The sequence below is a fragment of the Arachis ipaensis genome, chromosome B5 (assembly GCF_059453495.1).
Source record: "Arachis ipaensis isolate K30076 ecotype BB chromosome B5, ASM5945349v1, whole genome shotgun sequence".
Taxonomy (NCBI): Eukaryota; Viridiplantae; Streptophyta; class Magnoliopsida; order Fabales; family Fabaceae; genus Arachis; species Arachis ipaensis.
In genome coordinates this window covers 111,855,746-111,867,707 of record NC_142440.1, presented here as the reverse complement: position 1 = coordinate 111,867,707, position 11,962 = coordinate 111,855,746, and the positions used below count along the sequence as shown (strand labels likewise).

The 11,962-nt window shown below is 36.2% G+C and overlaps 1 protein-coding gene across 1 annotated transcript; it reads right to left on the bottom strand.

Annotated features, from left to right (window-relative positions):
• Nucleotides 1–5,411: 5,411 nt before the first annotated feature.
• Nucleotides 5,412–6,626, bottom strand: LOC107640819 (uncharacterized). The gene has a single exon (XM_016344318.1). It carries the CDS (start codon nt 6,624–6,626, stop codon nt 5,412–5,414), a length of 1,215 nt encoding a protein of 404 aa, XP_016199804.1.
• Nucleotides 6,627–11,962: the final 5,336 nt, after the last annotated feature.

The window sequence follows — 11,962 nt, the reverse complement described above, 5'->3', positions numbered from 1 at the left end:
ATTCCCAAAAATCTTCAACAAAAATACAAAATACACTTTTACCTCAACCAATGTCCCAAGTTTCCCATACCCAAATGATACACACCCTCACTAGCCTAAGCTAATCAAAGATCCAAATTAAGGACATTTATTATTTTTCATTTAGGGGTAGTGATGTGCTATAGTTAAGAACAAAAGGGATTCAATAGGCTCAAATTTGGCTAACAATGGTTGATGAAGGGTAGGCTATTTGGGTAAGTGAGCTAAATGAAATGATGGCCTCAATCATATAAATGCATTCATACATGGAATAATGGACATAAAGAATCAAACAAATCAAAGATTACAATCATAGAAAGAGAATAATGCACACAAGAATGAAAATAAGTGGTTATAAAATGTAACCACGCAATTGGGCTCAAAACTCACATGCTTGTGTTCTTAGCTCAAAAACCATGTTCTAAAATACATTCTTCAAGCAAGTTTGTCACAAATTTTTTTTTTTAAAATTGGTAGGGTGCCCTAAAAATAATTTTTCTTGGAAAAGAAATCATCACCCTAACCAAGTGGTCCTAACATAAAAAGAAATGATAGAATATATACAAATTATGACTAACATGCAACCTATCATGCAATGCAACAACTAATCTAACAAAGGCAAAAATTGAAAAATTGGTGTTGAAAGGAAATTGTTACCCATGGAGATCGGTCGGACGACCTCCCCACACTTAGAAATTTGCACCGCCCTCGGTGCATGCAAAGAAGAGCAAGGTGGACGGGTTGCTACAATTGATGAGCTCCTTCAAAAGGTTGTGCGGGTGAACTTGTTTGTTTCCCCATTTAGAAGCCTTCCCATTCCTTTCCTTCTTGGTGGCCAACCTCAAAGGAGAGAAAAAGAAAGAAAATTAAGCCTACAACAAAGGTATGAAAGCAATTAGACATAGGCGGGGGCTACTGTCAAATAAAAGTATGGTTCTCAAATACATGGTAGCTACAACATATAATTGAGAAAACAATATACTTGATACAAGAGTAAAGTCAAAGCATAGGCAAATGACATGAAGAGTATGTCGCATCAAGCTTAATCAATAATTGACACAAACAAGATTAATGATAAGCATGAGAGCATTTGGTCCCATCCTAACTCAATGATGATGGGTACAAAAACAAGGGATCATGAGTTAGGAAGAACTAAAGCACTAATCTTGTGTATAGAGCAAATATTACAATTAATGCTAAACAAGTCACGAAGCACCAAGATTAATCAAGAAATTCTCAACAATTGAATATAAGAATCCAACACCATTATTAAAATAAGAAACTTAGAAAATACAAGGGAAAACAAGTTACAAAAATAAAATCAAAATGAAATGAATGAAAACAAGCAAATGCAATAAAAAAGGATGGAAGAAAAGAATTTTTTTTTTAATTTTTTTTATCGGAGCGGACGTGTCATGCACGCCTACGCGCCGATGCGCAGTTTGGCTGAAGGGTGCGTACGCGCCAGGTGCGCGCACGCACAGATGTGAAGATGGCGACCGACGCGTACGCGTCATGTACGCTTGCACGTGGGTCGCAGGCGCAGAATAGGCACAAACTGGGCATAACACTCTGGTTTTAGGCTGGGGGTGGAAATTTTTGTATCCACGCGTACGCGTACATGGCGCGTCTGCGTGGATGATCAAAAATGCTTGAGGCGCGCGTACGCGCCAGGTGCGCGCCCGCGCAGGTTGGTGCTCTGTTTTTCAAAATTTTTCCAAGTTCTTGCACCAAACCAAGCATTTCAAACCTTCAAACAGCTACCCAAACACCCTAAAATCTTATTTAACATATTATACTACCAATTATACTCAACAAACTAAAAAAAACATGAAATTAAACTAATTACCGATATGTACAAAAAGGGAAAAATGAAAAGAATTTACCATGGTGGGGTGTCTCCCACTTAGCACTTTTGTTTATTGTCCTTAAGTTGGACTTATGGGGAGCTTCTCATCAAGGTGGCTTGTGCTTGTAACCATCTTGGAACATCCACCAATGCTTGAATCTCCAATAAGCTCCATTCTTCAAATTTAATATCTTCGATGGAGTTCTTCACAAACCATGAGCTCCCAAATTTGATTCTCCTTGTGCGATCCAGGATCCCACACTTTGTTTTGACACCCATCTTCAAATTGATCATCATGATTCCAATTGGGTGAGAAGTGATCTGAATTCTCAAGTAAACACCAAAGCATCTTCCTAAACCCCTTTAGTTGAAAACTATACCAACTATTGCACTTAGACTTTGAGTTTCCAACCATAAGGAACCTTGATTGGCATTTCCACCCACTAACCAATTCTCTCCTACTCTTGACTCCACAAAGAGCTCTAAGTTGCCCATCCGTCTCAAGCAAACCATATTCAAGAGAGAAATAAAAGCTTAGGGATAAGAATTTTACCCACTTGAATCTTGTATTGGATGGTGACTTAGGAAGGAGTGGTCCTAATGATCTTGCAAGTTCCACTCCCTTGTGCTCTTCTTTGACTACCTCCACCTCTTCACAAGCTTCTTCAATTTCAACCTCTTCCTCTTGGTAGCTCCCTTCTAAGTCAATCTCTTCTTCATTGCTTACCAAGGGCATGGGAGGTTGTGCATATTCTTCTTTGATCTCAATTTCAAGCCCAATGGGAGAGGATTCAATTGTAGATAGGAACTCCTCAATGATTGAATCCATCTCTTGATCAACCTCTTCAAAGTCTTCAATCAAGCTATGCTTTGGAGGTTGTACACCCTCCACAACATCAACATCAAGCATCTTGGAAGAGGACTCTCTAATGCTACATTCCCATGGACTTCCAACATCTCCTATATTTTCAACCACTTCTTCCGGTTCATTTATCTCAACTTCTTTCCCTTGTGACAATTCTTGCTTCAACTCCTCTTCTTCACCTTAAAGCTCTAAGCTCACTCCCTTACCGAGCTCCTTGGTTGCTTCACCTTGTGAACGGCTTCCGCTAGGGTAGCTATCTTGGCTTCTAACTCTTTGAACTCCTTTTGGTTCTCTTCTTACCTTCGAATGTAAGAACTAACACATTCTTGGAGAGGATCATCCATTGGAGGTGGTGTGGAAAAAGAAGGTTCATTATTTGGGAAGGAGGTTTCATAATTGGAAGTTGGTTCATCTTAGTAAGGGTATGGAGATGGCGTATATTGAGGTGGTTCTTGAGAGTAATTATGTTGGAATGATGGTGGTTCTATGTATGGTTTATATGGTTCATAAGATGGTTGGTATGGTGGATAAGGATTAGGGTCATAATGAGGTGTTTGGTGGTAGGGGGCTTGTGAGTAAGGTGGTTCAAAATTAGGTTGAGGGGGTGGTTCATAAGCATGTGGTAGTGGTTGCTGACAATCACAATAAGGGTCACCACATCCATTAGATTGATATACATTAGGATTAGAATTATACCCATAATAAACCGGAGGTTGTTGTTGCCAATGAGGTTGATCAATCCTTTGAGGCTCCTCCCATCTTTGATTTCCAAATCCTTGATGCATGTTACCATTGTAGTTCCTATTCCCTACAACATAATTTGAGCCAAACTCATAGTCAAAGCGAGGATAAGAATTCATAATAGCAAAGAGAAACAAAAACTAACAAAATGAGAACAAAGTCCTAAACCTAACAAAAACTAACAAACAAGCAAAAGACAAACATATTCACATATTCACAATAGCCAATGATATAACACCATTGCAACTCCCCGGCAACGGTGCCATTTTAATTTACGAAAATTGTCGTGTCGGTATAGAATTTCACACAAAATGAATTTTCGTTGTAAAGTATAGTTCTACACCAACAAACAATCCTCTCAATCAAAAATTGAGTTGTCACAAGTACAAATCCCAATGAAAATTAACCGAAATATTTAGACTTTGGGTCGTCTCACAAGAAATTGCAATGAAGTGCTCAACTATTGGCTATGAAAATGCAAAGGGGGGGTTTGATTTTATATTTTTGCAAGAAAATAAATGACAAGAAAAGCAAAGAGAGCAATTAAGGAAAGAAATTAATAAAGAGAGACATTCATGGCAAGAATTGAGATAATAGGCTTTCTATCCTAGTCATACAATGATTAATTCATCTTATTTAGTCAACTCCAATACATAGGGAGAAAGTCAAACAAGATTAATCAATCATACCACAATAATAAACAAGAATTTATCTTATTTCGTCATCTCCAACATTGGAAGAAGATATAGGTTATCTTCCATGAGAGAAAGTCAAACAAGACTAGTTAATCTCAAATCAAAAGTCCTAATCAACTCACTAATTGAATTAGCAAAAGATTAGCGTCATTGAAAATGATATTAACTAACAATTCTAGATCACCAACATAAGTTGGGTTTTCATGACTCAAGATTGCCTAATTACTCTTTCCAAGCCAAGAATGCTCAAAATCTACTCTAAAGTCCAACCAAGCATTTTTTCAAACACTTGGAAGGCATAAAAGGAAAGCATAGTAAAAATGCAAGAATAATAAAACTACCAACTACCAATTGCAAGGAAACAAGATCAACAACTCAAATCATCAATAAAAGAACATCAAACATTAAATTTCATTAATTGTAAACAAATTCAACATGAGCATTCATAAACATAAAAGAGACATAAAAGTAAAATTGACAAGAGAACTAAGAAGAATAGAGTAGTAGAAATAAGAAATTGTAAACGAAACAAGATGAGAACAATAATCAAAATCTAGATCTAAGATAGATTAACCTAACCTAATTCTAGAGAGAAGAGGGAGCTTCTCTCTCTAGAAACTAACCTACATGATGCTATACTATCAAACAATTGCTCCCCCCTTACCCAAGCTTGAATTCTGCATGAAATAGCATCAGAAATGGATTGGATTGGGCCCAAAATGAGCTGCGAAATCGCTAGAGGCGATTTCACTTTAGTGGGCCACAAGCAGCATCGGCGCGAACACGTACATGGCGTGTGCGCGCCCCTGAGCGCGAAGTAACATACAACAAATTTTATATCATTTCGAAGTCCCGGATGTTAGCTTTCCAACGCAACTAGAACCGCCTCATTTGGACTTATGTAGCTCAAGTTATGGTCATTTGAGTGCGAAGAGGTTAGGCTTGATAGCTTTACGGTTCCTTCATTTCTTCATGAGTTCTCCCACTTGCATGCTTTTCTCCTCACTTCTTCCATTCAATACTTGCCTTATGAACCTGAAATCACTCAACAAACACATCAAGGCATCGAATGGAATTAAAGTGAATTAAAATCACCAATTTTAGGGCCTAAAAAGCATGTTTTCACATTTAAGTACAAATCAATGGAGAATTGCAAAACCATGCTATTTCATTGAATAAATGTGAGAAAAGGTGACAAAATCCCCCAAATTAAGTACAAGATAAACCACAAAATCGGGGTTTATCAGTTCACACTATGAATATGTTGCACTTCTTGCTTATTGAGTAAGCCCAGCAAAGCTTCCTTTTGTTCTGGAGTGAAATCGCTCCCTGTAGTCTTCTTCTCCTCCAACTGGGGGTGATTAAAACCGAGATCATCATTGCTCTCCTCGGTTTCTTCACCTATGTTGAAGCAATTCATCATTGCTGGGGCAGAGTTAGTGTTTCTTTGCCTTAGATGAGGAGGAAGTCCGTGTTTCTTGTAACACGTGTCTACTGCGTGTCCAGTTTTGTCACAAAACGAACACTGCATCCTTGTTCTGCCTCCTCTGCCCCTTTCCCCAGCTTGAAACTTGCCTCCCCTACTTCTTCCTCTCCCTCTGCCTTGGGAAGGCATAGCAGTGTTCAAGGAATTGGTAGGTGCCGCCAAAATTTGAATGTCTGAGGTAGTTTCAAGGCTGAGGAACTGTCTCTCTTGTTGAGTAAGCTTGGAGAGCACCACATTCAGACTCGGCAACTTGTCCAAGAGCATGATCTGAGACCGCACATTAGAATATTGCTCATTCAATCCTCTCAAAAACTTCACAATTCTGTCTTCCTCCCTTTGGCTTCTAATTACTCCTAGATCACATTGACACGTGATGCCACATTCACATGATGGAATTTGTCGAAAATTGTCAATTTCTTCCCAAATTGTTTTGAGTTTCGTGTAGTAGGATGTCACATCCAATTCGCCTTGTCTTAATGTGTATAGTTCTTCATATAATTCACCAACACGGTACCTATCCCCTTGGTAATAGCATTGCTTCATATCAAGCCACAAGTCACTAGCAAGATTGTTCCATGTTACACTTTGACGAATATCTGGACTAAGTGAAAGATTTATCCAGCCAATTACATAAATGTTACACCTTTCCCATATTTCAAACAATGGATCTATGCTCTCTGGTTTTGTGATGCTTCCATCAACAAATTTTGTTTTATTCTTTAATTTAAATGATCTCCACATTTCTCTACTCCATGTACTATAGTTCTGACCAGTAAGAACAACAGTAGTTATGGGGATACCTGGGTTTTCTGATGGGTGAAGAAAATAGGCATTTGTTGGATCTTGAACTGGATTACTGGTTTTCGCGATGTGCGCTTGAATCGCTGAAATCTGACTCAGAAATGATGCTATCTGATGCATATCCATGGTTCTTGAACCACCTGTCGAGCCTCCCAAACTTGAATCCGCCATTTCCGGCACAAATTCAATGAATTTCGGTGATGAGAATTCAGACCTTCTTCTCTTGATCTTGTTGATCGGAGTTGTTACCTCACTCTTTGATGAACATACGAAGAGATAAACACACTCTCATCAAACATTGTCGTGAGAGTCCAAGAGAAGAGAAGAAAAGAAATTTAGAAGAGGAAGAGATAAATCTGAGAAATCGAATTGAGAGGAGAGAAATTAGGTCAGAGAAATTAGGAATTGAGAAAAAAAATTATTGATGTGAAAATACAAACGATCATGGTAAATCAAAAAATTAGGTCAGAGACGATGTCGAAGTGAGAAGTGAAAGAACAATTGAATGGAGAAATTGAAACAAGAGATTAAAAGAGAATGGATTCATTATCAATTTTTTAGTCACAAAGATCAGAAATCAAGTTGTTCCTTCTTCAACCATGGTTTCCACGCTCACCGCACCATGTTAAAGGTGTGTGAGGGAAGAGGGAAGCAAGTTCAGATTCAGAGCCAATGAAGAGAATGAGCCAAAAATATTAACTTTCATTATGATTTTCCTCAAGAAATGTTTACGGCAACTAATACAGCAACTAACTGCATATGTATATATATACTATGCTAACCTGCACTAACAAAACTAGGGAAAACTAAGGAAGGCTAACTCATTAGAAATACACCTAACAGCAGTATGTTATATTAGGTAATAAGAATAAAAAAGGTCAAAGCATCCAGACATTTCGACATAAACAACCTATTTAAAAGTAAATAAGGTTACTCACAAGTTTTAGATTACTCATAAAATTAAAGTGCAGGACGGTAATCTTTAGCAGAATCAAAATTTTTATTTACATAAACCTTCTCCCACAAAATCAAATTTTTTTACAATATGAAAGACAGAGGCATTCATTTTACTAAATTAAACGATAAAAGATAAGATACTGGTGACAATTGTAGCAAAAAAAATTAATTTAATGTGATTGATTAAAATAAAGCAAAATATGAGAAGAGGAGTATACAGAGTAGAGAAGCGGATTTACCAAAACAAGAGAAGTGGACGAAAGAGAGGATGCAAACACAGATGGCGGAGAGGCACCTTGGAGAGATTTCGTTGGCGGCGCAGGAGAAGAAAGGAGTAGCAGCAACAATGTATGAGGAGAAGTGAGAACGAAGTAGTGATGCCGACACCAATAAGGTCGGCGATAGCGACGCCGGTGTTCAACCAAGAAGAAGATGGAGGAAGATGGCCGTCTTAGGATTGAGTATGGGTTTTCATTGCAGCGGGGGAGTGACTCAGTGTGGGTCATAAAAAATAGGTTTACACTTTGCAGGTTCTATTAAAATAAATCAATTTTTTATAATTTCTTAAAATTTAAGTTGTTAAACAGTTTAATAAATATATTGAATCATATTGCAACACTTATAGCATCTTTATAAAAAGTGTTTTAGACCCACTTTATCAGAGCATTCGCCATTGTTTAAAGGAGAATCTTAAATAGTTGAGTTGTTACCATGTGACTTGAAAGTCACCAGTTTAAGCCGTAGTAATAGTCATTGGTGAAATTACCAGGTTATACTGCATAGTGCATACATTATCCATTTTGGATACTTTTTTTTTTTCGAATTTCGCATTAATGCGAGGTGACTGTGTGTACTAAACTATTTTTTTTTTATCTTATATAATTTTTTTTCTCTAAGTTATCGTATTAATTAAAAAAATGTTAATTTTTTTAAAAAATATTTATAAATAATTAAATATAAATCTCAATTAGCCTTATAATTATTCACTCATATAATTAATATTATCATATATTTTATTCAAACTTACTAGTACTCGTTAAAACATGAAAAGACAAATATTCTTTTAAACATGGGCCTCATTTTATTTCGTGGAACACATATACAAGCATAAAACAACCACTAATTTATAGATTGGCGGTGGATTTCTGTGCAATTTGCAACCGAAACACGTTTTACAAGCCAGTATAATTCCTACAATTTTGCTTTGAAGTTCTCTAAGGTTCCAACATTTATTGCCATTCAAACTTTACAACTCATGTTTCACTGTAACTTTCACGACACTTCTAACATGTCGTATGTTTTGGCATTTTTTTAACCTTCTTTAATTCTGTAGAGATGGACATGTTATGCTTGATTTATATTATCCAATCTTTTCTCTCTTAGATTAAGTTTGTAAAGTTAATATTTTTAAACATCTATTTTAATTTATAAAATAATTCAATAAACAACTTTATAAATATCTACAACTTATTATTTAGTAGAATAATACTCGATTAATACTAAAATTCTAAAAATTAGACCGGTCATTAAATTATTTCAGTAGTTAGTTTATTAGTTTATTAGTCCAATTGTAGTTTAATCAAAAAACTATTTTATAATAAAATAATAAATAAATTATAAATAAACACTCTAAAACATAATTATAATATAATATAAATTTTAAAATATCTTCTAAATTTAAAACAATACATAAAATGTCATTAACTAAAGTCTTAAGATCTTTAGAAATAAATACAAACTTAAAAATTCAAATATGAAATAACAACATAAAAATGTCATCAATCATCAAAATTTGTAAAAATTTACTACAAATTTGCATATGAAATGATATGAAATGAAGGTAAAAGCTCAATTTAGTTATCCAAAGATATTAGCACCGCCAAGTTAGTTTTTACACTCTAAACATTTTGTACATTAATTTGGTCTATAATTAAAATGGCATCAATTCAGTCTTTTAGTCTAATCTATATTTAAATACCAGTTGGTATTTAAATTGATAATTTTTTGCCCTATAAAAAACCAACTCAATGCTAAAAATCTTGGAAGCAACTGATTTGATATCCTACGTATCTTAAGCTAATTTGAACATTTACTCTATCAGTTAACATATATAGAAGGAATGTAAAATAGAAGGAATGTAAAACCTCTAAGAGAAAAGTATAAAAATGCATGTTCAATAGTGGAGAAATATACTAAATATAGAATAAACTTCAAAAATAAAGTCTATTTTGCTTCACCAACGAGTCCTGCACTCTCAGTGAGATGCGTCACGTCCTGTTATCTGAAAAATCAATAATTTTCACAACAGGTGAGAACCCAAAGGTTCTCAGTAGAGTACTAGTTTTAAATATAGACTATGTAAAATGACATGAACCCGTTAGGCAATCATAATCTCCAAACACCACAAAGTTCAAGCCTAAGGTTCTTTCTAATCCCAACAGGGTTAAATCACTAAGTCTCAGCTCCATAACTGCCTCCAGTCTCAATCATTTTCAATATAATCTCAGCATTACCCCCAATATCTAATTATTCAGTCCAGTGTTCAGTTCAGTAATTTCAATCACAAAAAATAATCATTTATGGGGTTAATTTGTTAAATTAAACATATTCTGAACTACCACTGATCTTATTCATTCCCAAGTCTCAAGTCTCAATGGTGAAAATCATACACAAACAATAAGCATACTAAAGCAAACACAACTAGAGAGTAATTATAGCATATATTACATTTAGCAGTTAAACAGAAATATACAGTTAGGCAAACCAAACAAATATGCACACTCAAACAATATCAAACAAATGCACATGATGCATGCCTGTCCTACTGGCCATGAGATCACGTGTCGGTTAAACCGCCAAAACTCGACACATCTATTAGCTAACCTGGATATCGTCTATCTATTACGCATCCACACTCTTGGGATATATCGCCACCATACTTCCCAAACAGAGAAAAAATATGGGGGAATATATCGAGGGATGAGTGTCCTACCACTTTCTCCACATCCACACCTGACAACATCCCTGAGATAGGTGTTACGTATCGTCGTCTCTATCTCAGAAAACATTCCCTCCATGAGGGTTACGTATCGCCGTTCTCATGGGGAATCATTCATTCTTTCAGTCTCAAGTGAGCGTTACATATCGCTGTCCTCACTGAGCTGTACTTACTGTTTCAAGAGGGCATCACGTATCGCCGTCCCCACTCATAAATTCGTCCTCTCCATGAGCGTTACATATCGCCATCCTCAAGGGAAATCCTCCTTTAGTTCTCAAGTGGGCGTTACATATTGCCGTCTCTACTAGGGGTGGAAACAGGCCAAGCTTTACTCTTAACAAGCCAGGCCAATAATAGAGTATATTGGCCTAAGCCTGGCCTGTAGCCTGGTATAGGCTTTTTAATGAGTACTGAGCATGACCTGAAGCCTGTCAATAGGCCTTTTTTTTAATAAATAACTAAATTTAAGGTATAATTTAATTTTCAAAATTATAAAATATAAAATATAATTTAATAAATAAAAATACAATATATAATTAAAGAGACAAATAACTCAGTAGAAAAAGGTATTTTAATATTTTAAAAGACCCAAGTTTAAACCCTTCTTATTGCATTTTTACCAGTATAATAAAACTCTACATATATCTTTGTAGGCCCAAGCCAGCCTAATAGGCCCAACAGGCTATTTCAAAAGCCTAGGCTTGGCCTTTTAAAGAACTTAACCTTTTTAAATAGCCTAAGTCTGGGTCTATTTTCTATCAAGCCAGGTCAGGCTATGCCAAACACCCTGCAGGCTCCTAGCAGGCCGCCTGGTCTTTTTCCACCCCTAGTCCCCACTGAGCATCATGCACCATATCTCAAGTGAGCATTACGTAATGCCATCCTCACAAGATTGTGCTCAACATCAAATCTCAATCATAATAACAACACAAGAGAAGGGATCCTTTATCAACTTGTTTATCACAGCAAGAGAGGGAATCCTTCATCCTCAATTTGAGTAATCCGTGAGCAGGATAGCGCCACTGTCCTCACACCACACCATAACCACGAACAAGCGGGATAAGACCACCGACCTTGTCTGAAACAAATATCACATCACTACGCAAGTAGGATAAAACCCAGACCTTGACACACAAGCGGAACTGATAAACCACAATTTTATAGTTTATCTTGTATTGAATTTGATGGATTTTTATCAAAATTTCCCATATTTATTCATTGAAATAGCATAGTTTTGTGAATCTCTCCTAAATTGTCCTTAAGAGTGAAAACATGCTTTTTAGGATCTTAATTTGCTAAATTTGATCTACTTTAATTCTATTCGATGCCTTGATGTGTTTATTTAGTGATTTCAGGTTTAGAAGGCAAAGATTAGATTAAAGAAGTGAAGCAAAAGCATGAAAAGTAGAGAATTCATGAAGAAATCAGAATTTGGAGTGACTCATGGCCACATGTACGCATGCCTTGCGCATACGCGTGAGTTGGGATTTCGTCAGGCCACGCATACACGTGACATCCCACGTACACATGACACGAAGCACGTGACTCACTT

Excerpts from the sequence above, each read along its gene's own strand:
- LOC107640819 (XM_016344318.1), bottom strand. The coding sequence starts at position 6,626 with ATGGCGGATTCAAGTTTGGGAGGCTCGACAGGTGGTTCAAGAACCATG.